The following is a 26,167-nucleotide window of genomic DNA, read 5'->3' on the forward strand; positions in this document are numbered from 1 at the left end:
AAGCAGCAGAAGAGCGCATTTTATAATATTAATATCATTATAATATTTGAGTTTTATTCTGACGTCGTTTTAGGAGGAATATTCACTCCATTCAGTTTAAAATTAAATTAAATAAATAAAAATTTAAAATTTTAATATTTATAAAAATTAAATTAAATTAAATTTTAAATTAAATAAATAAAAAATTAAAATTTAATATTTATAAAAATTAAATTAAATTAAATTTAATTAAAAATTAAATTAAATTAAATTAAATTAAATTAGTATGATTTAATTTGATCGGTTTAAATTTTTAATAAATTTTTTATTTTTTATTTTTAATATTTTAAAATTTAATTAAAAAATTTTAACGTTAGAGGTATTAAAAATAATATATTATTATTATTAATTAATTTAGTTTAATTTTTTAAAAAATTTTAAATTAATTCGATTCGATTAATTTTTTTATTTTAACGGATTATTATTACCCCTAAATCACAATAATATGTGATTAATAATAATAATATAATAAATTTGAAAAATAAAACAAAATAATAGGACTGTAATGTAAATGGATTTACTGTAATTCAAAGTTGAACTTCAACTTTTTTTATTAATTAATGTAGAAAGTATCATATTTTCAAAATATCTATCGGTTCTCTATGTTACAAAAAAAATTAATTAGTTGTAAAAAATATATTAAAATATTTCTAATATTTTAAAAAATTAATTAATTAATTATTTTTATAATTTTAACTATTAAATATTAATATAAAAAAGTTAAAATGATTTTGATATAAGAAAATAATTAATAAATTTTATAAAATTAAAGAATTAACCGATAATTTTTTTTAAATTTAATATTTAAATTTAATAAGGTGATTAATTAATAAATTTTTTAAAATGATAAAAATATTTTAATATATTTTTAAAATTAAAAATATTAATTAATGAGTTTTTATATAATATAAAAATTAAATAATATTTTTTTTAAAAATATAATATTTTTTTTTAAAATATAATATTTTTAAATAATAAAATACACTCATTATATTATTATTAATATAATAAAAAAAACTTTTGCTGATATTTATATAGTTTCTATTGATATTACTTTATTAAAATTAAATGATTCATATTTCACAATTATTTTAAAACTAATGAACTTTATATTTTAATAAATGTGAATTATCATTTTAAAATAAAAATAGCAACTTCTTCAAATCAAAGCAATTTTAAAAAAATAACAATATTGATGTTTTCATTATTTTAATTTAAAATACTATTTTTATATTGTTAATATAAATATTATAATTAAAACAAATAAATTTTTATTAATTCATATTATGCAATTATTTTTAAAATTAATGAACTTTTTTTTAAATATACATGAATTATAATACATAATAAGTAAATTCTCCTTTTTAAAATAAATAATAAAACAATTCTCTATTAGCAGTATTCAACAAAAATTTACCTCAACGGGCAGAGACGAGGCCCACCTTCTTAACGAGGGACCCCACATTCCTCCCATTGGTTTTACGTTTCCCATAAAATTACTACTTTTCTTTCGCAGCTAGCAAACGAGTCTCTCAGCTCACAGGCACAGAGGCACCACCAGCGCCCGCAGGCAGCAGCTATTGTTGGTGTTAGCTAAAGCGTCAAATCAAAATCAAATCACGAGTAAAAGATCCAGACAATTCCCCAAAATATGGTGTCGTACGTCAGTGCCTTGCTGTACGGAGTGGGCGGCATAGTGGTGGCAGGGATGGCGCTGCTCGTGGCCTTTCAAGAGAGGTTAGTCTATGTGCCGGTCTTGCCCGGTCTCACCAAGTCCTACCCTATAACGCCCGCTCGCCTCCGACTCACTTATGAGGACGTCTGGCTCAGATCTTCCGATGGCGTTCGCCTCCACGCTTGGTTCATTAAGCTCTTTCCTGAATGCCGAGGTTACCATTTCTTTATTCAATTGTTAATCTATTGATAGAATTTGTTGTTATTGGTTTTTGTTCACTGAGTTAGGGTTTGCTTTCGGACCAACTTTTAGGTCTGAGCTGTGTTCTGGACAATTCGAAATGGAATCACAATGTTTTAATTAACTAGTTATGTTACATTCACTGTTCTGTGTGTAATTTGTGTTTCATGGACCTCAAATCTACTTGATTGTAATTAGCGAAAATAAGATTTGGATTTTTCGTTTTGGTTAACTATTACTGTTGCTGTTAGTGGCACGACTAATCCAAGTGCGAATGGATAATGCAGCGCTATCAAGCTTCTTTTTAGCTAAAATTTAGGAAAGTAGACAAGATCAGAATTAGATTGGAATTGATCCGTGGTGGATTTTCTTTGCTGAATGTCTGTTATAATTGTATTGGCATGACGGATCTTTTGCACAACTCTTTTGATGTTTGTCTGATTTGGTTTCAGTTGAACTTTTGCACACACATGAGCCCATGATTCTGATGTGGAAGTCTTTCCAGGAAGTAAACTAGTATGATTGAATATTATCTAGGATGTTTTTCCTTCCATAAAATTGATGCTGAAAGGTGCTCTTCTAATTGGTTTTTTCTTCTGGAAATTTCGGGTTTTATGGTTCCTTTTTCTTTAGCAAATTTGTTTTTTTTCTTGGATTCCTGTTTCCCATAGCTTAATGGTAATGCCATTGGTTTGCAGGTCCAACCATCTTGTTTTTCCAGGAGAATGCTGGAAGTATCCTTTATTTTCATTTTTACCATATGGGTGATCTGCAGTATGTTTAGTTTAAAATGTGTTTTCCAATTGGTGGTTTTATTTGTATATATGGTTGTTTCAGACCTCTCCTAGCAGCCTTAATTAGTATTCTGCAGATATTGCTCACCGTCTTGAAATGATTCGCATAATGATACAGAGGCTGCAGTGCAATGTGTTCATGCTTTCATACCGAGGGTATGCATTTTTTAGTTGTGCATCAAAATTTTCTCAATATTTAGTATATTCTGGATGCAAATCGATGCATTTGTTCTGCTTTCTGCTCATCAAGCCGAGTAAATACAAAGCTCCAATTGCTTTTGTGTCTTAACAGTTATGGAGCAAGCGATGGATATCCTTCTCAACAAGGAATCACAAAGGACTCTCAGGTGTGCATTTCTTTTGGATCTTGGTCTTTAACTTCCAACAACTGTTGTTTGGGTTCTGGCTATGTTCTTAATTGGCATGTGTTATGGCTTCTTTCTTTTGTAGGCTGCACTAGATCATCTTTCTCAGAGGACTGACATTGACACGTCTAGAATAGTTGTGTTCGGGAGGTCACTTGGGGGTGCAGTTGGGGCTCTGCTGACAACGAACAACCCCGATAAGGTATTTTACATTTTGCTCCTATTGTTTTGCTCTGAGATTTAGAAGGGACGCAATATGGAAACATGATTCATGCAATCACTTGGTTGCATGTTTCTAGGAATGGCAATGAGGTGGCTTGGATTTTGCAATGGGTTTTCCGGTTTATTTTATATTTATTTTCATTTTTAAGTGATAACTAAACAATATTTTTATATGTTATCACAAGTTAGTATATAATTCATATATTATATAGGTTCATATTAAGTTTCATGTTTTATTAGGTTGTAGTTGAGAGAAAAATAATTAATACATGGCATGTTCTTAAGAAAATTTTACTGTTCATATTTATATAACTTAAAAGTTATAATGTAAAAAATATACTTTTATTTTAAAACTAAAGCCGATGCATGGATTGGGGCAGGGTGGGGGAGGCTTATTCTTGTTCCCATCACATTACCATTCACGAGGAGGGACAGGTTCAATGTCAGGGCACAATGGGGTTTTCCATCCCCATTCCCCATATGTTTCTACCAGTCTTCTTGATTTTATTTGCTATCAAAAACTTCTTATCGTGACAAAACTCTCTGCTGGAGATCCTTCCAATTGATTTAAATTCTTGCCTTCTGTTGCAATCATGTTCTCATTCCAGTTACTTACCTATGTTATTGTTAGCATTTATGTGTTTCTAGTTTCAAGTTTCAAGGTCATCAAGCTACCTGAAATTGTACTAAGCCATTTTGGCTTTATCTGTTGACCTTTTTCTGCTTGGCAGGTTGCTGGACTGATTCTGGAAAATACTTTTACGTCCATTTTGGACATGGCTGGAGTTCTATTGCCTTTCTTAAAGTGGTTTATTGGAAGTCGAAGTACTCATTCAAATGGTCCTAAAATTCTTAATTTTCTAGTACGGTCTCCATGGAGCACTATTGATGTTGTAAGCCAGGTGAGTCTACATGTCAGAAACTCCTGCTATCCATTCCCAAGCATTTTTCAATTTGTTGCCTTCAGTCTCTCTAAATGAGTGGAAGCTATGCTGTGCATTTACACATGCAGATAGTTAACCTCCATACCCTCTTGCCTCTTGGTGAACTTTACTCAGAACCCATGTGTTAATTCAACACTCTTTCTGATGCTTAAATAGCTATTTCCCAAATTTCATTTCTGAATTCTGAAAATGATAAATAGAACATGATGACGCTTCCTCTATTTTTTCCCCCTCTGTTCTGTACTGTTGGGCTATTAGCGTTTTCCGTGCATAGCTCATAAAATTGACCTTTTCAACTGCAGATTAGGCAGCCGATCCTTTTTCTCTCTGGATTACAAGATGAAATGGTACCCCCATCCCATATGGCATTGCTGTATGCTAAAGCAGCTGCTCATAACAAGGAATGCATCTTTGTGGAATTTCCTACTGGCATGCACATGGACACCTGGCTGGCCGGTGGTGATCATTATTGGAGAACTATTCAGCAGTTTCTTGAAAAGCATGTTTCAGAGAAGAAGGAACATGAGTCATACAACACTGACCAAGGTATTCCTTTTGCTTCGGAAAATTTACTGAAACCTTCTCTTGGAAAAGGAATCGAAAATGGAATATGATGCACGTAATATGATAGTAATGTGAAGAAGTAACAATAGGGAGATGAATGACATTTTCCTATAGTATAATTATTAGAGGTGTTCAATGGCTGGTTTGGATCAAATTTGGATCAAACCATGTTCATTCATCACAATAGATAGTTATTTGATTTTGTAACCAAACTCTATCTAATCTATATATCCTATTTATCGGTTAACCATTCAAACCATCTACTATCCACATACCCCATCAACTATTAAAATAATTATTACAATTAATGTTACAATAAAAAATCATTCGGGTCTCAACTGCAAATTTGCTAATATGATAAAAACACAACTGAAAAGTATAAATTAAAAAATATTATAAAAATTAAATAAAATTAAAATAATTAAATTTAGATATTTTATTTCAAATAATAAAGAAGCAAAAAAACATCTAATTAATTTTATAAATTATACACTTTTAAATCTTGTAAACTAAAAAAGGTTAACTTCAAAATAAAAATTATAACTTTAATTTTAATCTTTCAGAAATTAAAAGATTAAAATAATTTCTGCATATTATTTTAATTATTTTTAGAAATGTGACTAATTTTAATTTTGTAGAAATTAAAAAATAAAATATATTTTGCACATTATTTTAACTATTTTTTTAGAAACGTGACTACTTTTGCACCAATTAAAAAATTAAAATAATTTCTACATATTAATTTAAATTTTTTTCAAAAATATGACTAATTCTAATTTTGCAGAAATTAAAAAAAAATAATTTATGTATATTATTTTAAATTTTTTTTCAGAAATGTGACTAATTTTAATTTTACAGAAATTAAAAAATTATTACATCTGAAATAATTGCAAAAAAATAAAATAACATGTCTGCAAAATATAGTGCAAGCGCAAAGATAGGGCTAATTTTATTTTTTCAGAAATTAAAATATAAAAATAAAAATAATTGAATTGAGATATTACATTCCTAATAATAATAGAAATACAAAAAAAATCTAGTTAATATTATATTGAAACCAACTACAAAAATTTAGAAAGAGAAGGTAAAGTTAGAATTAAGATGTATAATTGAATGTTAGATGGTTATTTGTTAGTTAACCAACAAAAAAAACTATATAGATTAGATATCCACACCAATCCAACATAATAATTATTACTTGGTTGGGCTCCTCATTTGGGTGGTTTCTCATAGTCCTCTCTTATCTGAGTTAATTTTCTGTTGGTGCTTAATTTTTTGTTGGTGCTTTTGCATGACCTGGGTTTGGCCAAGGAGACGAAACCATTAAGATCAGACTCAAAGTACAGTGAGCATTTTGTCTCTCCTAGCAACTTAGCAAAACAAAATGGTCAAAGGGATTTTCTTTGTTAATAGACTAGGTGATTATAAATTGACATGCAAAACCAAGAGACAAGCTATTTTGGTGATTTGGAAGGCTGTTTCTTTGCTGTGGGACTCACCATTAAGAAACCATAAAATTGTTGGTCGGATGGCGTGAAAACAGCCACAAGCTGGAAAAGGTTATTCCCTAAAGCAGATGTCTTCTACCAAAAAGCATAAACTCAACTAGGCAAAAAAAAAGCATGTTTTGGTTTCAGCCACAGTGTGGGCTTGTTTGATATCCATGTTGTTTCTTCCTTTTTGGATGGTTGTGCAACATTAAAAAATTTGTATATGTGGGGAACAAGTTGAGGAGACAAGTAAAAGCCACTTCTTAACACATCAAGCAACAAAAACAAACAAGTTCAATAATATAATTTTTGAAAACTATTGGACAACGGCCAAATTCCAAAACATGGATACCGAAGCACTGGCATTTATCACTTACCACGCAAACATTTTTTGGTGAGAGCTATCAAGACTTTGCTATTTTCTAGGTATAAAATTGTAATTCAGGAATTTTCGATCCCTTGTGCTCAAATTCTAGGCAGCTTATATTGCTTCTTCATTTTGTTAATGACTTCTTTATTTTTGTGCTTCCAGAGTTTGAGGGGTGGTGGTGACTTCTTTATGTAGAATATTTAGATGTTATAAACTGGCTCACGACAGGTCCTCAAAGTATTTGTGCCTTGTGTTTTTGAAGCTGCAGCAATTAAAAGCTCTATGTGAAGAATATCTGCTGGCTGAGATCCGTCCAGTACGTCTGGTTTTTCTCTAACATTTTTTGTTGGTTCTAGAAGCTTCAGCAGATGCCAGGAAAATGTGAAAGCTTTTGGTATGCTGCAAAACTCTTTGACATACATCTTCGTTAGTCGATTCTGACCTGTTCCCATTGTACGAATAAAAAAAATCTGAAATTTGAAGTATATAATTGATGTATGGACTGTTTGTATCTTAATAAACAATTTCAATTAGGCCTTTTTAATTTTGTTTCAATTGTTCGAGGGATTAAATTCCATTTTTTGCCCCTAACTTTGATATAGGGCTCAATGTTCTTGAAAAATTTTCATGCAGAATCAAATTAGACGATTTTTGGCGTTTTATAATGCTAATTATATGAAATTATTATTTAATCATTAAAATTTCGAAAAAAAATACATATATCTTTTTTTGAAATGATGGCTAATTTTGATACTAAATTAAAAGTTTTGGGTGAACTGCAAAAACTTATTTTTACAATTAATGGATATCACTCTAAAATTTAGGTTTCCACCTGGTGTGTCTATTATATAACCCTACAGTCGCATTTGATAATGTTTCACCACTCACCAGAGACCTGAGAATGCACGGGTAGATGATGATGAATGGTCAGTCACTGTTGGGCCCCAGAGGTTGGGATTTCAACAAGTATATTTTTAAGAAAATATGTTACTGATAAAATGAAAAAATTTGAAAAACTAAACTATTTAGTCTGTCTACTGTGATGTTAGAACTGCTTTTTTTTTTTTTTTTTTTAATCTCTATCTAATAAAAAAAAGAAAGAAAAACAAGAGAGGCATATTCCATTTCTAATTGCATCAGTGGAAAAATACCATTTTGCCCTTTTTGTTTTTCCCTGACCAAAAACCCATTCATCCTTTGAAAAAAAAAAGAAAAACCATTCATGGTGTCTAAGAATTTGCTGCCAGCACAGCAAGAATAAGCGTATTTTATGAATGGCAAAATGGTCATGATGGGAAAACATTCCTAGTTTGGAATGCTATATAAATGCCTAGCCAGCCGTGAATAACAAAGTCCCACTATACTCCCTTTGGTCCATAACATAATCGATGTTTCAAAACGGGAAGGCGCTTGCTGTCGCGGAGGCTGAGCATCCATTTTCCACAGAGCTAAAAAGGCAAGCCATGAGTGCGCACGTTAATATTCCTGCGCACCCTCTTCGTGGATGCATGTCACTAGTAGACTATTTGCTCCTGTCGATGCACCCAATTGCGGCTTCATCCTCATGCCACGTGCAGATCAGGTGTGTGATCTTCACCCACCACAACTCATTTCATGATCATCACGCTCGAAATACTCATTGAGCCGAAAAGGCAGAAAGGCATACACTACAGTACCCTGCACTACACTATACTACATCATCTCCACTCTTTCCGACTCCCAAAATCTATCCATCAACGTAGCAAATCTCTAGCCATATGATGATGCCACGTGGCATAAGTGTCGGACTTTATTTTTTTCCCTTAATTTCTTAACTTGAGTTGAAAAAAAAAAAAAAAAAAAAACACACTTGAAAAAGAAAGGAGAAGAATTTGGTGTGTGGAGCCAGTGACCGTGAGTGAATAAATGCTAAGCCGGGAGGTCAAGCAATAATCTGTTTGGGTCTGGTCTGGTCTCGACCTTTTGTTTGCAATTTCCCTCTTCTTGTATAAAAGAAAAAATAAAAACTGAAAAATTATCCACCAAATTTCTCATTCTGCTGCCATGACTGAATTGCCTGTTGATGTTTTTGGTTCTATAGGCTGCGATATCTCCGTAGTTGCCCCTTTCAAACTGTAGATTTTCCTTCTTATCCTCTCTCTCTCTCTCACACACACTTCTGGTCTCTTTTCTTCTGTCTCCATTTTCTTTTCTTTATTCTCTCTCTGTAAACGAAATTTATCTTTGAGTTACGGACATGGAGGGTGGGGCACAGTACAACCCACGAACAGTAGAAGAGGTTTTCAGGGATTTTAAAGGCCGTAGAGCTGGAATGATCAAGGCCCTCACCACTGGTCTCTTACTTGCTCGTGTTCTCTTAATTGAATTTTAGCTTTCTTTCTTCTCTTTTCCTAGTTGGGTGTTGGGGTTTTGCTGTTTTCTTTTGTTTTTTCATTTTTCTTAGCATTATGAAGTTTCTGTTTCTAATGAGTATACTTTTTTTTGGCAGATGTGGAAGAGTTCTATCAACTGTGTAATCCTGGTTAGGGTTCTTATGTTTGTACATTTGTTTAAGGGCTTTAGAGTTTTGTTTCCTTGCTGTTATACTATCCCACATGTTTTCAAATTGATTTTTTTTTGGGTGGTCAATGCTTAGCTTATATGTGTATGGAAACTCCCAGGTGTTGCTTTATTCAATTTTCATTGAATTTATGAAGTTTCAACTTGAAGCTTCAGATTATATACGTGGCTTAGTTTTGATTTCCCTTCTAGGAGTAGCAGTTTTGGAATTTATTTTTAATTATTACGTGGGTGCCTTGAAGTAGAAATGTGGTAGAAAACTGTCTTACTAGTTATTTGCACTCTTACTTTTCTCTTTGGAGCTCTTACAACTATTTATAAGAACATACTTGAACATACAAATCTCATCTCTCAGATATATTGATATTTGGTGATTGTTCTGGTAAATTCATCTTCTTTTACCAAGAATTTATATGGTTCTGGTATACCAAGTCTCAGCTTAAACTTGCAACAGTTTTGTGACTTTTCCTGATTCTACTTGTACAATGTTTCTTCAAGTGATTTGTAACTCCGATATAAAATATTAGCCATTTGCTTTTATAATATAATTTTTTTAAATGCAATCTAGCTTGTTTCCTTTGCTTCTTGTCTGGAGACAACAAACTGAATTTCTATTGACAATAAATTGAAGTTGCAACTAGAAGAGTAAAAAGTCAATGCTCTTAATTCTTTCCTCTTAATTCCTTAGAGAACATCGATCATCAGTGTTATTTTGTTAGCAAATCCAGTGATAACTAGTGAAGCTTTTTTTCTTTCTTTATCCACTGTGCAATAGTTTTTGGCATCTCTGAGATAAAATACTCCCTGACAGGCTGACACTTGCAGCAGCATATATGTTTTAGGGACATGTTGTTTGCATTACCATTTTTTTGTCCTCGTGTAAAATACTTGATATTTATTCTTGGTGAAATTGGAAATTATTCCAAACACTAAATTTTTTATGCCTAACATAAGCTTGTACACCTGTGCAGAGAAGGAGAATCTTTGCCTGTATGGATTCCCTAATGAGCAGTGGGAAGTCAATTTACCTGCTGAAGAAGTGCCTCCAGAGCTCCCTGAGCCTGCACTAGGTATTAACTTTGCCAGAGATGGAATGCAGGAGAAAGATTGGCTTTCTCTAGTTGCTGTTCACAGTGATGCATGGTTACTTGCTGTGGCTTTCTATTTTGGTGCTAGATTTGGTTTTGATAAAGCTGACAGGTACCCTTTTTTCCTACCTCTTTCAATCTTTGTATTTCAACTGTAAAAATTATTTTAAGGTTGCAAATTTTTGTCAAACAATGAAAGTATCTGCAATTAGTGCATTACTTGATTTTTAATACTTGCTTATCCTTTTTTTTTGGGATTTTAGTGATATCAAATGTTATTTATTGAGAAATTTAATGACTGCTTCATATAATCATATTCCTTGCATAATGTATAAGCCTATATGGCAGTTTCAAGGAAAAGGAGCAGGTATGTAGTTTATTATAATTAGCTGTTCGTTTATTCCAATTAGGATCACTAGGCCTGTTAGGTTGAGCATGAAATTATGAAGCTTAAAATAAGCATTTGGAAAAATTCTTTCTCTAAAATATCTAAATTTTATTCAAATCCTTCAAGATTTAAGCTGGATTTCAATTTTAATTTGTTTGCAAGTCCTGTTGTTTGAGCAAATAAGTCATCCTTGATTGAAATATTATTCATTACATGTTTATTATGCCTCAGCAAATCTCTTCTGAAGACAATACTTCTTGTTGAAGCATGGATATTAACTAAGATATGTGCATTCAGGCAGTGCTTATGAGCTTTTTGCTGATGACCTAGTTTGTTTTCTTCTTCATTTGTAGTTGATATCCTGTGGTTTAGGTTTTGGCTTTTGATGAGCTATTTTCTCAATTCTCAAGGTTTAGTCCGTTAGCACAGAAGGTCTAGAGAAGAGACCCTAACAACCGTTAATGGTGCTAATGTGGTGGGCAGAAAAATATCTCCATATCAGCAGCCGTTAATGGTGTTAGGGTGATTGGACCTTCTTTGCTAACAGATTGAACTACAAGGAACCGATTTGTCAAACCTAAACCATGGGACCGTAATTGGATATGGCCCAAATTATAAGGTACTTATTATACTTTCCCTAAAAATAAATTCATTTAACTCCGCAAATTCTGCTGGAAGATATTCCCCTCTTAGTGCTTAAATTTGGGTTATTACTGTAGAGCATACCACTTGTGGGTTTTCTTATAATTTATATTAGCTGATTGTCTAAAGGAGTTATATTTTATAAGCTTGATTTCCCAGAAAATAAAATGGATGTTCTGACACAGGAAACGTCTTTTCACTATGATAAATGATCTTCCAACAATATTTGAGGTTGTGACGGGAACTGCAAAGAAGCAGGTGAAGGAGAAGTCATCAGTCTCAAATCATAGCAGTAACAAGTCCAAGTCGAGCTCAAAAGGGGTAAAATCTATCTCTTTTGTCATTTGGCTAGTTAAATGGATCTGGAATATCAACCATCTTTTGTCATGTTTATAAGTGCCAAATTTACATAGGTGTCCTGGTCCTTAGACTCTGTTCAGTGGATCAGTTAAAATTTTAAGACTTGGCTCTTGGGCTCTGATTTGATAACTTGATCCTTCATCAATAACTCAATGTGACATTTTACTCTGATAAATTTCCATTATATTTTTGTATCCCTTTTTCTTCAGCTTTATTTGATATGTGTATGGGGTTATATAATTTAGTTTCAGGTGAGTGCATCTCCTCTTTCCAGGTTATTTAGGCTTTGTCATTATAAATTGCAACTATAATGGCGAGTGCTAGCAGCAGGGGCAGAAGTAGAACAAAATGTCGTCTTTTGGGTGGGGGGAGGAGTGCAGTGGGGTTTATGGGATGGTCTGGAGCAGTCAATTGTTTTCATGTGTAGTCTTGGTGTGTATTACAGTATCATGGGTTCAGGATTGAAAGTGACTAATGTTTAGGAAGTTTCTTAGAACCCTTCAATTACTATCCTGCTCAAGTCTCATAGTTCAGTAATACACTATTTGACCTAGGACTTCAATTCTGATGTCATTTGGAAGGCTTTTTATTTATTTGTGCGGTAGCTGTGCTAGGTGAATTTCCATGCTAACAGTTAACATGAAAATTAATGTCATTAACATCTATATTTGGAATTTTGGAAAAAATGTAATTTCATGCTACTTGAAGTCGACATTATTTGAAGAAATTTTGGCTGTGGAAGGCAACAATTTGCTTTTACAAGTTATGAAGATGTTTTGGACAACTTAAAATATGGGGGACTTTTGTCATTCTAATCATTGCAACAAACGTGCATGTTTTTTACTGCTTTCAAATATGGTGTTCTGTAATTTTTATGGTTGGTTTGGCATTGTTGTTGGAATTGTTGGTGAAAGAAAAACATTTCTTACATATATTTTTTACATCTTTTTGTAAACTTTTTTTCCAACAACTTTTTTTTTTTTTTGGGAAAGCATTTCCCCCCTTGAAACTCAATGCCAAACAGGTCCTTGATGAGAAAATCATTCATCGTCGTGTCGAAAGCTAATACTAATTTTGTAACATGAAAACAGCGTGGATCTGAATCTGGCAAATATTCAAAGGGGCAGCCAAGGGATGATGATGAAGGACTGGAAGAAGATGATGAGGAAGAGCATGGGGATACATTGTGTGGGGCATGTAGAGAAAACTATGCTGCAGATGAGTTCTGGATTTGTTGCGACATATGCGAAAAGTGGTTCCATGGCAAGTGCGTGAAGATAACTCCAGCCAGGGCCGAGCACATTAAGCAATACAAATGCCCATCTTGTAGCAACAAGAGAGCACGGCCTTGATGTTTGTAGGTTTGTTCAGCCCTCACCACCGTGCTTCCCTCGTGTTCATGTCATCAAACTATTCAGTTAGTCAGATTTTCTACGTGGTGCTATATTGGCCCCGTGTATTATTAGGTAAAATGTCTTTGGAACTTGTTAGTTTGTGTATGTTAGCATTTGGTAGCTTGCATAGTCGAGCATGTCTAGTTTGGATATTATCATTTCCACTGTGTAGGAAAGCATTTTTCCTATTAAACACAGACTATCTAATTATTCTCAACTAATTATTGAAGTGCATCCATTACTTCTGTTCAAGTCTAATGAATTGCAAGGTTTTTAAGGACTGAGGTTAATTGAAATAATAATAATTGTGTTTATAAACTGGTTTTTATCAAACATGTCAACATTTTAAAGAATGCCCATAATTTTAAATGTTTAACTTCTAAGCACCCAGTATTTATAAGTGAATCTTTATAAGTTAAAGTCAAAATTTAAGATTGGAATGAGAGAAAAATAGTCATCAATGACCATGACAACTTATAATGTGTCCATTACCAATTTTGAGTGCGAGGAGTGGTTGAATTCCATTTTGGACCTTACTCTCCTTGAATTAATTTTTTAGATCTGATACAAATTTAATAGCGAGAGTTTACTTGATATTTAGTAAGGGTTGTTAAAGTGATGTCTCAATTTGATAGGGTATCAGTATTTACAATGCCTCAATTTGATAGGGTATCAGTATTTGCAATGCACAAGTGTGATAATATGTATATTTTGTAGTTTTAATATTTTAAAATATTTAGATATTGTTTAATTTTATTTAAAATATATTAATTTATTTGAATTTTGATATCTTGGTAGGATTAACAAGGATCGTAGAATAATAAGAGAAAAGTCCAATTTAGACTCTATATTCTAAACTTAAAAAAATCATTGAAGTAACTAAGTTCATAGAAAAATAAGAGGTAGAGTCATGCCTGAATTCTAACTCCCAAATGAATTGTGTTATGTACTATGTTATGGGTATACATACTTTGACGAACAGAGTTTAGTTTTAAATTTGAAAGGCAAACGAATAATTTTCATATGTCAATATATACTCAATTTTGATTTTAATTACTTGTATTTGACTCTTAATTAGTTTAGCAGGCTGAAAACGCTATTCTCATTGTGGTGTTTCAGCTATGAACACGTGTAATTAAGGTTTTTTATTTTTCAATTAAAAGATAAATAAGATTTCAATTTAATTAATTATGAAATTTATGTGATTTTATTAGTTTTTTAATTGTTCTTGATATTTATATTTTTTTATAACTAGTATTTATTATTATTCTATTGATTATTATAATAAGCGCGCGTTGCACAATTATTATAACACTATATTAGTGAATTAGATTATGTAAAACTCTCCTAAAGAACAATATAATCTAATTTAAATAAACCGAACGCCTCACATTTATTAGATAGAATCAGCTAATAAGCATTTACGAATTAGTTAATAAGCGTCTCTTAACTAGTTTAAAATTTAAAAAAAGATTAAATATCTGAAAGTTTTTAATATTTATAACGGATTTATCAAAATGTTATAGGAATGAATTATTATGGAGCTGTGAATTGGAAGAGAACAAAAGAAGAGTTGTTAAAGGAAATTTTCTCAGCTTGACAAGCGCAAAGTCCATAGAAAGTATTCTAATGAAACTGAGACACAAGAAGAAATGACCCAAAGGCTCACTCAGCATTTAATTTCCATGTAATTTCAGAAGAAAGTCCTTATTCCAATCTGCAAAGACTTGGACTGTTGAGTCCATCCTTTCCCATTTGCTACAGAATATGAAAGTCATATCACATGCATTACCACGAGAACCACATTACTTTTCCTGCCTTGCCATTGTCAAGAAGTCTAAACCATTCCTTTGCTCAGATTTTTTTTTTTTCGCCAGAAGTGAAGGGCAGAAGATTGAGAGAGTTAAATTCAGAATTTTTTTTTTCAATTTCGATGTCTTTATCATCAAATTAAATCTATAATTCTAAAATTAATTAGAATTTGATATCTAAAAATAAAAAAATACGAGTGATATTAAATTAATAATTCAATTATGCTAATTAATGATGAGGATTAGGTATTTATATTTTAAGGCCCTCAAAAGAAAAATAACATTTTACATCTTGATATATAAATACATTTTTTTATAAAAATAATTTTATTTTTCCTTTTAATTTACAATAAATTATAAGTAATTTTCTATGTAATATATGCAATGAAAAAGTAAAATTTATTACTCATTTTATTTCATAAATAGGAGGTTATTTTCTTTTTTCATCTGCCTTAAATTATAGGTGATTTTCCTTTTTTAAATAGTTATTTATTAGTTTGTTTTTTAATATATCCTTATCTAATATGCACAAAAAATCAATATTTATTAATTGTAAAAATAATTTAATAATAGAGTATCATAAGTGAAAAGTATATTAGTAAAGAATATAAAATTTATTAATTAATTATTCGATTTTAAAAAATATATTAAAATATTATTAAAATTTTAAAAAATCTACGAATTAGATTTTCAATTAAAATTATAATAAAAAATTAACTAGTAAAATAGTTAATAGAAATAACTAATTAAAATATTATTAAAATTCTAAAAAATCTACTAATTCCACTTTCAATTAAAATTATAATAAAAAATTAACTAGTAAAATAGTTAATAGAAATAACTAATTACTAAAATTTTTTAAAATTTTAAGAGTGTTTTAATATATTTTTAAAATTCATAAATTAATTAATGAGTTTTTTATATTATAAAAATAATTAAATAAGAATCCTTATAGTAATAAAATAAAAATATATTTTATAAACTAATTAAATGAATATATATTTAAAAAAAGAAATGAATTTAATGGTTGATATAAAATTTTAAAATTATTAATGATAATTAAAAAATACTTGTTTGATAGAATTTGTAAAAAAAACCCTTTTAATTTTTTAATTAAAAATGTTTTTTAGTAGATAGTAAAAATAAATTAGGTATTTTTTTACAAAATAAAAAACAAAAAGTAGAAAATTACAACCTCAACTAACCCACCTTAGTTAATCTGAGTGCTTTACAATCCAAGCAACTTGCCATAGAGAGAGAGGGTGGCTAAAGGATAATAATATGAAAATAAAATACAATAGTAATCTATTTCTATGGTAGTTAATTAGTTAAGTGTGATCAAAGGTTTGGTGGGTCAATGGTCAAATTCAGACTAACTGACCAACCACACCACGTTTTTCAAGATAGCCAAGCTTCTGCCATCCTTCCATGTAAATTCTCCCCAACAAGCTTTAACATTCCTTATAGTTTATTTATTTATTTATTTTTCTCTTGAAGCACTGGGACTTGGACCATTGACGCAGCCCTTTCCCACTCACTTACCAGTCTCCCCACTATAAATACCAAGCTTCCTCTTAAACTCAATCCTCACAGCTCAACAAATTTCTCACACCCAATTCTCTCAATTCCCAGAAAATTTTCACCATTTTCTCCCTTTTTTCTTGTGGTACTAATGGCTGCAAATGGCGTTGCCTCTGCCTTCGGCGGTGAAAAGGAGCCCTTTTGTGAATCTTTTGTGTCATGCCCACCACACTGGAAGAAGGCTGCAGAGTCTCTCCAATGTGCTCATTTTGATGAAGTCACTCAAATGGTGTCCCAGTTTGCCAATGCTAAAACCGTTGACATCCAAGGCACCACTCTCACTGTTGCTCAGGTCACTGCCGTTGCTCGTCGGGTTGAAGTAAAAGTTTGCCTCGATGAGGCTGCTGCTCGTGATCGAGTGGCTAAGAGTGCTGATTGGGTTGCAGTGAATATCTCTCGTGGGACTGATACTTATGGTGTTACTACTGGCTTTGGTGCCACTTCTCATAGGCGTACCAGTAAAACTGGTGACCTTCAGACAGAGCTCATTCGATTCCTCAATGCTGGAGTTATTGGCAAAGAGAATCTTCCGACAAGTTATTCAAAAGCAGCTATGCTTGTCAGAACCAACACATTAATGCAAGGCTATTCTGGTATTCGGTGGGAGATTCTTGAATCCATTGCCAAGCTCATGAATGAAAATTTGATCCCTAAACTGCCTCTGAGAGGGACAATCACAGCTTCAGGCGACCTCGTGCCATTATCTTATATCGCCGGCTTGTTAACTGGACGTCACAACTCCAAGGTGGAAACCCTTCAAGGGGAAGTGATTACAGCCATTGCAGCTTTGAAGAGAGCTGGAATTCAGGCTCCATTCGAGCTACAAGCGAAGGAAGGCTTGGCTCTTGTGAATGGAACAGCAGTTGGCTCAGCTGTAGCTGCAACTGTTTGTTTTGATGCCAACGTTTTGGCTCTTCTGGCAGAAATTCTCTCTGCTTTGTTCTGTGAGGTCATGCATGGAAAGCCTGAGTATACAGATCCTCTTACTCATGAACTTAAGCATCATCCTGGCCAGATTGAAGCAGCTGCAATCATGAAACATCTGTTAGATGAAAGTGACTACATGAAAGAAGCAAAAATTCGCCATGAGAAAGACCCACTTACAAAGCCTAAACAGGACAGATATGCAATTAGAACCTCTCCTCAATGGCTTGGTCCGCAAATTGAGGTTATCCGAGCAGCCACTCATTCAATTGAGAGGGAGATCAATTCTGTCAATGATAATCCATTGATTGATGTAGCTCGAGACCTTGCCCTTCATGGAGGAAATTTCCAAGGAACACCAATTGGTGTTTCTATGGACAATCTCAGGATTGCCATTGCAGCAATTGGAAAGCTTATGTTTGCTCAGTTTTCTGAACTTGTTTGTGACTATTACAACAATGGGTTGCCTTCCAATTTGAGTGGAGGGCCTAATCCAAGCTTGGATTATGGGTTAAAAGGTGCAGAAATAGCCATGGCTTCATACTGCTCAGAGCTTCAGTACTTGGCAAATCCTGTAACTACCCATGTTCAAAGTGCTGAACAACACAATCAAGATGTGAATTCTCTAGGCTTGATTTCAGCAAGAAAAAGCGCTGAAGCCATTGAAATCCTGAAGCTCATGTCTGCAACTTTCATGGTGGCACTTTGTCAGGCAATTGATCTACGGCATTTGGAGGAGAACATGAGGGAAGTTGTGAAACAAGTCCTCCGCCAGATAGTAAGAAAAACCCTTTACATTTCTGAAGATGGATCGCTGCTCGAATCGCGTTTCTGCGAGAAAGAACTCTTGCAGGTTATTGATCATCAACCTGTATTCTCATATCTCGACGACCCAACAAATCCTTCTTATGCACTTCTGCCAAAACTGCAAGAGGTTCTCGTCAAAAGGGCACTTAAAGATTCCAAATCTGAACGTAGGGATGAAAATGGCTACTCAGTATTCAAGAGGATACCAATTTTCATGGAGGAACTGAAAGCAAAACTAGGAGAAGAAGTGTCAAACGCAAGAGAGAGATTTGATGGTGGAGAATTTGCTATAGCAAACAGGATCAAGAAATGCGGGACCTATCCCATATATGAGTTTGTGAGAAGTGAAGTGGGAACTGAGCTTCTCAGTGGGGAGAAGAAAGTGAGCCCAGGAGAGGATATAGAGAAAGTAAATGAGGCTATTAATGAAGGGAAACTTGGAGATGTTTTGTTGAAGTGCTTAAGAGATTGGAAAGAGAGAGCTCCTCTGTTTTAAATTTATGTAATCATAGAAACCTGGCATTGTTTATGTTGTATTGAGAGCCATGTGCAAATTTAAACTTCCCTAGTAATAAGAATGCTCAATTTCATTGCAACATTTTCTTTGAAATTCTAAAAAATCTCCCAGGTGTGTGAACTGCAATCACATAATCATAGTATTTAAACTGATATTTATCAATATTTTCATCAAGCCCCTCTTCATCGAGCAATCACGAAATTCTGAGTTAATGTTACGAGCATTATAAATTCCATAAGAAAATTAACACGATTGATACTATCAGCCTTAAGTACTAATTACATGTTGAGAGAATCGATTACTGCATTTTTTATGCGCTCGACATATGAAAGTTGGTTGGTTCAGGCTAGTGGTGAAGTCCTTCAGTATACAGTGGACAGAGGTGAAACCCTTTTGCATTTAGCAGTGAAGCACAACCGAAAGCAATCTCTGAAACTGTTAATTTACGGAGAATTGCATGAAGATCACTGTTTTACGAACATTAAAGATGACGAGAAATTATGTTAGCAACTGTATTTCTGAAGCATTTATCATCAAAATATATTTCAAATCAGAAAAGGTTTAAAAACTAGAAAAGGTTTTCATGGCATCTGAGTAAAGCACAAGAGCAGCGTCGGGCTTACGTCTGAATCCCATCTTAACTGTCAGGTTACAAGCATTTACTCTCCTAGACCCCAGTTTCAAGGATTTAGATGTAGAGGTTGGCGAAATCTGCATCAAGCTCAACTTCATTGCAACGATTTATTTGATTCATGTACTGTGATGTCTGTACAATTGGACGGTTCTCATTTGATCAGTTGTAAACATAATGTAATTCTACATATCATGGTACACAACACAAATTCGTTCAGTTCTTCCGAAGGGGTAAAAAAAAGACCCAATGGCCACTGAATTTCGAACAATTTGTCCAACAAAAGACCAGACCAGACCGTTTATTTGCAGCCAAATATGCAGCAGCGGTATTCCCTCAATTGACCTTGGGATATAAATTACAAATGGACATGCCTAACATGGAAATTTACAAATAAAAAGGAATATAAATACAGCAAATTGATCAATTGAAGTTACCTTGTATTGATACGAACAAAACTAAACTGTGGACTATATCAGAAGTAAATCCAAGAACTCCTCAAGCAGACTTATAGAACATCATAGTGGCTCGAGAACCATCCTGCACGGTTTTTTTCAAATTTGATCCGCAGCCCCATTCATGGTTTGTTTAAATCTAGGCATTCTATATCCACATGTCTGAAAGATCACGCATATTATGCCATATTCCAGTAACATGATGAAGAAACTCCTCAGAAGTACACAATTGCATCGTCAACTCACCTCAATCTGTAGTAATTTCATTGGAAAACTACACTTGGACTCTGCATATATGAACTCAATGCAACCAATTTCTACTTTGCACCAGTACCAAGAATACGAGATGAGATGCTCCATAGCTTGTCACCACGCTTTGCATTCGTGGTCAATGGGCCTGCAGGTTTATTAGAAATGGTCTTTGACTTCACAAGCGGTTGCTTATTGTTCTTCCCCATTCCATTAGCAAGCAGCCATCGAGAACCAGATTGTTGCTGAGAGGTGGTACCCCAGAGTTTCTTCTTGCCAGGCTCAGTCTTGAGACCAGCAACTTGCACTTCAGTTATGCAGAATTGAGGAATTCCTTCCTCTTCAGATGCTTTTCCCTCATTTTTCTGCTTCTTTTCCTTTTCCTTTTCCTTCACCAGTGACCCTGACTCATCATCATCCTCATTCTTATTTCTTATCTCCGAAACCTTGCAGTATATTTTTGGTTTTGGTGGAACAAATACTCTCTCTACTTGTATGAGAGCAAGCATAGGTGTGCCAACTGGTTCATAGTTTCTCAGAGGATCACGAAGCTGCACCATCAATGCAACAGTGAAGTTATTCCCCAGTAAACCACACTTTCTACCAGATCCTTTGCCACGCCTTCTCTCTCCTTTCGACCCCCCACGAATCGAGTCCAAGGAGCTGGCATGATGGGCAGCAAGTATCTTAGACGTCCGCTCGCTTATCTGATCCCCATCACCAATATCACCAGAGTCCAGCTGCATCCATTCATCAAGAGTCAGCGACAGACCCATTAATCCATCAATATCATCACCACTATCCCCGATGTCCAACAACTGTAAACCAGCAGCTCCCTCCAAATCAAAGGACCCAGTGACGACGATGCCCTTTCCCTGAAAGGCTGAAATTTCACCTATAGACTGTGCACTGATGCTTGAAGGTGCATTCTCATCTGACATGCCAGATTGTACTCTTAATCCCTCAAATGAGAGTGCCTCAATCTTATCCATTGCCAATGGAGCAAGATCTTCTAGAGATACGTATTCTGAACCAATCTTATCACCTACTGTGCCTGATTTCGACCTGTTAGATCCGAGTGCAGATGACCTCTCCTTCACATTCTTTTGCCAACCAAATATATCTTGCCCAATTTCCAATTCATGCTGCAATGAACTTTGGCTGCGCAAAGGAAGAAATAGTAGAGTAAATACACATTCTACTAGACGAATTAAAGAAAAAGAATAGTTCATACATAATTACGCAAACCTCTCAGGTCCCTCAAGAGAAGCTGAAGCTTCCCATGCTACTTGTTGCATTGTTTTTCCAGTGATATCTTCCAAAGGCATCAACTTATTAGCCTGCATAGAGAGCTTTTCAATCCCAACTGAAGCCAACTGCTGCAGTATATCCTTCATAGTAGGACCCATTTCAGCAGGTACCACAACAGGACTAGAAACTTGCATGATCAAGCTCCCACCACTTTTGGCATTTCTAAAAAGAGAAGGATTCATAGATCGCAAAAATCCACCATTGCTTGTCTGCAGAAGAGAACCTAATCCTTCTCCAAGAGGTGGCAATTCAAGTGGCTCTTCAGGAGGCAAATCAACTGGACTTCCAAAGCTACTACAGTTCTCAGGCGGAGAGCTCTGAAAGGCCTTTTCATTCAAGCCCCATTCATTCATTAAAGCTTCTGTCTCCAAGTCTTCCAACATTTTTGCCCTTGTCTTGGCACTCTCTGCACGAGTTCCCATCGGCTGATTCTCAGCAGCTTGGATAATTGATGAGAGACCAAAATCCTCGGACACAGTTGATCTGTTGATGTCACATTCTATTTGGTCCTCTATGTCGACATCGAAATCAAACAGAGAATAACCCCCACCTAGGGCATCCTTCTCAAATTGTCTCAGTAAGCGCTCCCTTGGCGACTCAGGTTCACTTTCTGAACTCAAGGCTAATGGACCATGCTCAATCCCCAGCATGTCCAGAAATTCATTTGCCACAGACTCAGTAACATCATCTAAACTAAGTGATGTCCCGTTCCTATTAGATTCATAATCTATTTTGACTCCCATGTAATTTTCTTTCTTTTCAGGATAATCAAATGCTTCAGATTCCAAATTTGTCACATTACTCAATGCAGCTTCCAATTCTTTCATCACAGACTCTTTTGAGCATATCTCATCCTCCTTAAAATTGCAACCATGCACCATAAGCTCTTCCTTTTGACTACCATTTCCTGCATCCTTTAGATGAAGCTCACCACCCTCTTCAGAACTTATCTGAAAACTACCATCAACTTTATCTTCTAGAGAAAAAGCATTGTCGTCCTTAACAGTAGCTTCATCTGGTTTTTCCTGTTGCTCTTTTGACAATTCCAGTCCCCGTTCAATGACAGGAAATTCACCATCTTCACACTCTTTTTCAACATTGTCTTGGCTGGAAGCAGGCACACAGAAGAAATTTGATTCCTCAAGGTCAATTTGTTCAGTAAAAACATCATGTTCAGTCTTATAATCAAATGAAGAACCCAACTTTTCTTCATTGAGTTTCTGATGCAGCATATGTACCGGAAGGACAAGTTCTGACTTTGACATTGGCAATACATCAGAAAGATCTTTTACATCTTCTACAGTTCGGGATGAGGCATGAACATCAGGAAGACTTCCAGTGCGATGAAGTGTGCTCCTTCCATCACCCTGACCACATTTAGGGACTGACTTCACTGTTCTCTCATTATTCAGCTTCAAGTTAAACATCTCTGGAACAGTCTGGTTATGTCCAAGTGGAATTGGACTATCCCCAACCACTGTGTACCCAAAACTAACATTCATCATTGCACCCTTTGCTTTTCCTGTCAACTTAAAACTTGTAGTCCACTTTCCCGAGCTCTTCTCCTCTTCCAATTCCTCCAATGTGAGAGGAAGCAGCCTTGTGAGGTCAACCCTATGCTTTCCCAAATCAAGCTCCTGGACACCAATTGCTGATGCATATAGCAAGAAATGTTTTGCCTCATACTTTGCTGAGTGGTGAGGTCCACTCCTACTCCCATAGACCAAGCATGTATGCGTCAACTTCTCCTCAAATTCAGCAATTCCTTCCGATACCTTCACAGGACGTGTAGCCAACTCCCCATCACGCCTCTTCCAGTGCACACAAACAGTGAGATTTTCGAAACTTGAGGGAAACCCTTCGATGGAGTGGACTAGGAGAGAGAAACAACAATTAAACTTTCGGTTCCTGACATTTGAAAGGGATTTTAATGGCTTCCAATTCCAAAAGGACTTCTTATCCTTTTGTGATGAATCTATATTGCCATACTTTATCTTCAATTTAGAATCAACCAATTGGGATTTTCCTGTGGGTTTTGATAGATTACCAGGCTGAGAAATTGAGGTCCTCGAAGGGTTTTTGTCTCGGTATAGAGCTTTGTTTATGGTTTCTATCTCGCTTAACAGCTTTGCATTTCCTAAATCTTCTCCAAGTTTTTTCCTAACTTCAACTTTGGACATCATCACCTATGCATAAATTCAAAACAATAAAACAATGACGAACAAAAAAATCAGATTAAACAACCAATATCCAATACTATAAAACATAAAATTCATAAACTCACATAATAAACTAAATCTCAAGCAATAAATCTCATAGGGCAATCTTCAGCATTTCAGGATAACCCAAAACGAAACTGAAGCAAACTTGGTTAAAATAGAATACAGATGCAAAAAACCAAAACCGAATAATTGATTATTCACATGAATCCCAGAAGAGTTTACCTGCACTCAGAAACTCTTTTCAAAGCGAACCCTAAAACAGACACCGTCTCTGTATCTAAAATTCAAAATTTTCGAAACAATTATGCCCAAAAGAATATCGGAAAGAACATTAAGCACGACAACGAGGATAGTATCTGGCAGGAAGAGAAGAGTTGCTGGTGTCTGAACAGCGTTCGTGCGGCCAGTGATTCTTCTCTCCCTCTTTTCTCTGACTCTGAGTCTCCTTCTCAGAATTGCCGCCGCTTCTTTTCATTCAAGATTTCAAACCAACTACCAAACAACATTTGTGGGCTGTAGGCTGTAGCTGTGCTGTATATGGTATTTGCCCTTTGTGCACATGCCTTTTGTGAAATTACTTTTAGCGCACGGTACTTTCTGTTAATTTTGTTTTATACCCATTATCGAAACTTTCTTTTGTGATCTTTAACAAACTTTTTCTCATCCAATCCTAATTCTTGTCAATATCTAGTTTATACATGTGCAAAGTAAATATATGAAGTTTATCTGAAGAATTATTTCTAATTATTTCTGTATTTTATTTTCTGCACTTTATTTTATATTTTATCTTTTTCTATTATCCTTAATTGATCTACATGTAATATTTTAGGGATCTCTTTGATATTATGCTCAGTCCTATAAGAAGGGCTCTGACCGTTGTACAGACATATAATTTCATTTTCTCATTCGGACAATAAATCTTTCTTTTCTCTCTCATTCTCTCAATGCTTCCTTTCATGGTATCACAGCCACGACTAGGGTTCTAGTAACAGCTGCACCTTTTGATTTCTTTGTTCTCTCTAGATCTGCAGTGCATGCTAGCCGATTCTTGCAAAAATGAAAGAACACGGTGAAGGGAGCAAAGAGGAAAAAGCTTTAATGTCCGATAAATAAAAAATGACGATGCAAACGCTTGGAGATCCGCTCATCTTGCAATCGTTGAATCATCCAGGTATGGTTCTCGTCTCTACTCCTCTGATAGGGACCAACTTCAAATTTTGGCATAGAGCTATCAGAATAGCTTTAGGAGTCAAGAAGAAGTCAGGGTTTATAGAAAGTACTATTACTGTGCCATATCAGAATTCTAAACAGTATGAGCTATGGAGAAAATGTGATTTTATGGTCACATCTTGGATATTGAACTCAATATCTAAAGATCTTGTAGATGGCTTCATTTATACAGCCTCTGCTCGTGACCTTTGGATCAAAATCACTGAAAGGTTCAAGGAATGTAATGGCCCGATGATATATCAATTACATAGGAAAATTTCTTTGGTTGTGCAAGAAAACACCTCCGTATCAATCTATTTCACAAGACTCAATAGGCTATGGAATGAGTTGGGGTTTATAGAGACCCTGCCTCCCTATACCTGTGGTACTTCAAAGGCCATAGATGAGATTAACAGTAGAAACAAACTAATACAATTTCTCATGGCTTTAATGATGCTTACAACCCTGTGAGGGACCACATCCTTAGATTTTATTCCCTGTCTTCTGTGAATAAGGCATATTCTATGGTACACAAATTTGAGTCCCAAAAGAAACTTTTAGGAACCATAAGCAACAGTATGGATTCTCTAATCCTACTTAATAAAGCATAGGGACAATTTCAAGGGAAATAAAGGAAGTTTGAGTCCATGAAAGGACACTGCTCATACTGTGACATGAATGGTCATGTTAGAGAGGGATGCTTCAAACTAATAGGCTACCCTAAATGGTATAAGACCAAGAATAAGACTAGAGGACAGTCTTCTAGACAAGATAGAAACACAAGGAGCATAGATAAGGTAGTGGCAGCTGTAGAAGAACCTTATTATGAAGGAGACAATCTTCTCGAGATGTCTGATGCCACAATAAAGATTGATGAACTGAGTGCAATGCTCAGTTCACTTCAACAGGAGGTTACAAAGTTGAGTAAGGGAAAGACAGTTCTTGCAGCTAGCACCAAAGCTTTGGATTACTGTGGTGGGAATGCCTCTGATTCAAGCCTCATGGATTTCATAGGTACTTCTAATCTAAGATTTATCTGTTATGCATCTACTTGCAATAATACTGATTGGATATTAGACACTAGAGCCACAGACCATATCTCTTCTAATAAATCATTGTTTAAATGCTTACAAATACTTGATAAAGTTGTTTTTGTTTATCTCCCTGATGGCACTGCCCTTAAGGTGACCCATAGAGGATCAATTATTGTATCTGATTGCATACAACTTGACAATGTTCTTTTTATACCAAAGTTCCATTACAATATCATCTCAGTAAGTAAATTGATCCATACTTCATCTTTAAGTTTTATTTTT

The 26,167-nt window shown here is 34.4% G+C and overlaps 4 protein-coding genes across 9 annotated transcripts; 3 read left to right on the forward strand and 1 right to left on the reverse strand.

Annotated features, from left to right (window-relative positions):
* Positions 1-1,540: 1,540 nt before the first annotated feature.
* LOC110604030 (alpha/beta hydrolase domain-containing protein WAV2) lies at positions 1,541-7,258 on the forward strand. 5 transcript variants are annotated; one of them, XM_021742065.1, is made up of 8 exons: positions 1,546-1,928; positions 2,653-2,688; positions 2,826-2,904; positions 3,041-3,095; positions 3,199-3,315; positions 4,067-4,237; positions 4,582-4,825; positions 6,866-7,258. In XM_021742065.1, the coding sequence occupies exons 1-8, from the start codon at positions 1,691-1,693 to the stop codon at positions 6,883-6,885; spliced, it is 960 nt and encodes a 319-aa protein (XP_021597757.1). In that variant the 5' UTR covers positions 1,546-1,690; the 3' UTR covers positions 6,886-7,258. The 5 variants fall into 5 exon arrangements, with proteins under 5 accessions (XP_043807973.1, XP_043807972.1, XP_021597757.1 ...); XM_021742064.1 differs by having other exon boundaries at positions 6,966-7,258; XM_021742066.1 differs by having other exon boundaries at positions 6,972-7,258.
* Positions 7,259-8,541: 1,283 nt separating this feature from the next.
* On the forward strand, positions 8,542-13,386 carry LOC110604028 (PHD finger protein ALFIN-LIKE 4). Of its 2 annotated transcripts, XM_021742057.2 has the most exons (5): positions 8,544-9,036; positions 9,192-9,224; positions 10,234-10,462; positions 11,566-11,701; positions 12,832-13,386. In XM_021742057.2, the coding sequence occupies exons 1-5, from the start codon at positions 8,940-8,942 to the stop codon at positions 13,090-13,092; spliced, it is 756 nt and encodes a 251-aa protein (XP_021597749.1). In that variant the 5' UTR covers positions 8,544-8,939; the 3' UTR covers positions 13,093-13,386. The 2 variants fall into 2 exon arrangements, with proteins under 2 accessions (XP_021597750.1, XP_021597749.1); XM_021742058.2 differs by lacking the exon at positions 9,192-9,224 and having other exon boundaries at positions 8,542-9,036.
* Positions 13,387-16,504: 3,118 nt separating this feature from the next.
* LOC110603555 (phenylalanine ammonia-lyase) lies at positions 16,505-18,853 on the forward strand. The gene has a single exon (XM_021741311.2). It carries the CDS (start codon positions 16,618-16,620, stop codon positions 18,751-18,753), a length of 2,136 nt encoding a protein of 711 aa, XP_021597003.1. The 5' UTR covers positions 16,505-16,617; the 3' UTR covers positions 18,754-18,853.
* Positions 18,854-19,343: 490 nt separating this feature from the next.
* On the reverse strand, positions 19,344-24,174 carry LOC110603553 (protein PLASTID MOVEMENT IMPAIRED 1-RELATED 1). Its single transcript, XM_021741310.2, has 3 exons — positions 23,865-24,174; positions 21,358-23,606; positions 19,344-21,270 (listed from the first exon to the last, which is right to left on the reverse strand). The coding sequence occupies exons 2-3, from the start codon at positions 23,601-23,603 to the stop codon at positions 20,178-20,180; spliced, it is 3,339 nt and encodes a 1,112-aa protein (XP_021597002.1). The 5' UTR covers positions 23,604-23,606; positions 23,865-24,174; the 3' UTR covers positions 19,344-20,177.
* Between the last annotated feature and the right edge of the window lie 1,993 nt (positions 24,175-26,167).

This window comes from Manihot esculenta, chromosome 16 (genome assembly GCF_001659605.2).
Source record: "Manihot esculenta cultivar AM560-2 chromosome 16, M.esculenta_v8, whole genome shotgun sequence".
In the NCBI taxonomy this organism is placed as follows: Eukaryota; Viridiplantae; Streptophyta; class Magnoliopsida; order Malpighiales; family Euphorbiaceae; genus Manihot; species Manihot esculenta.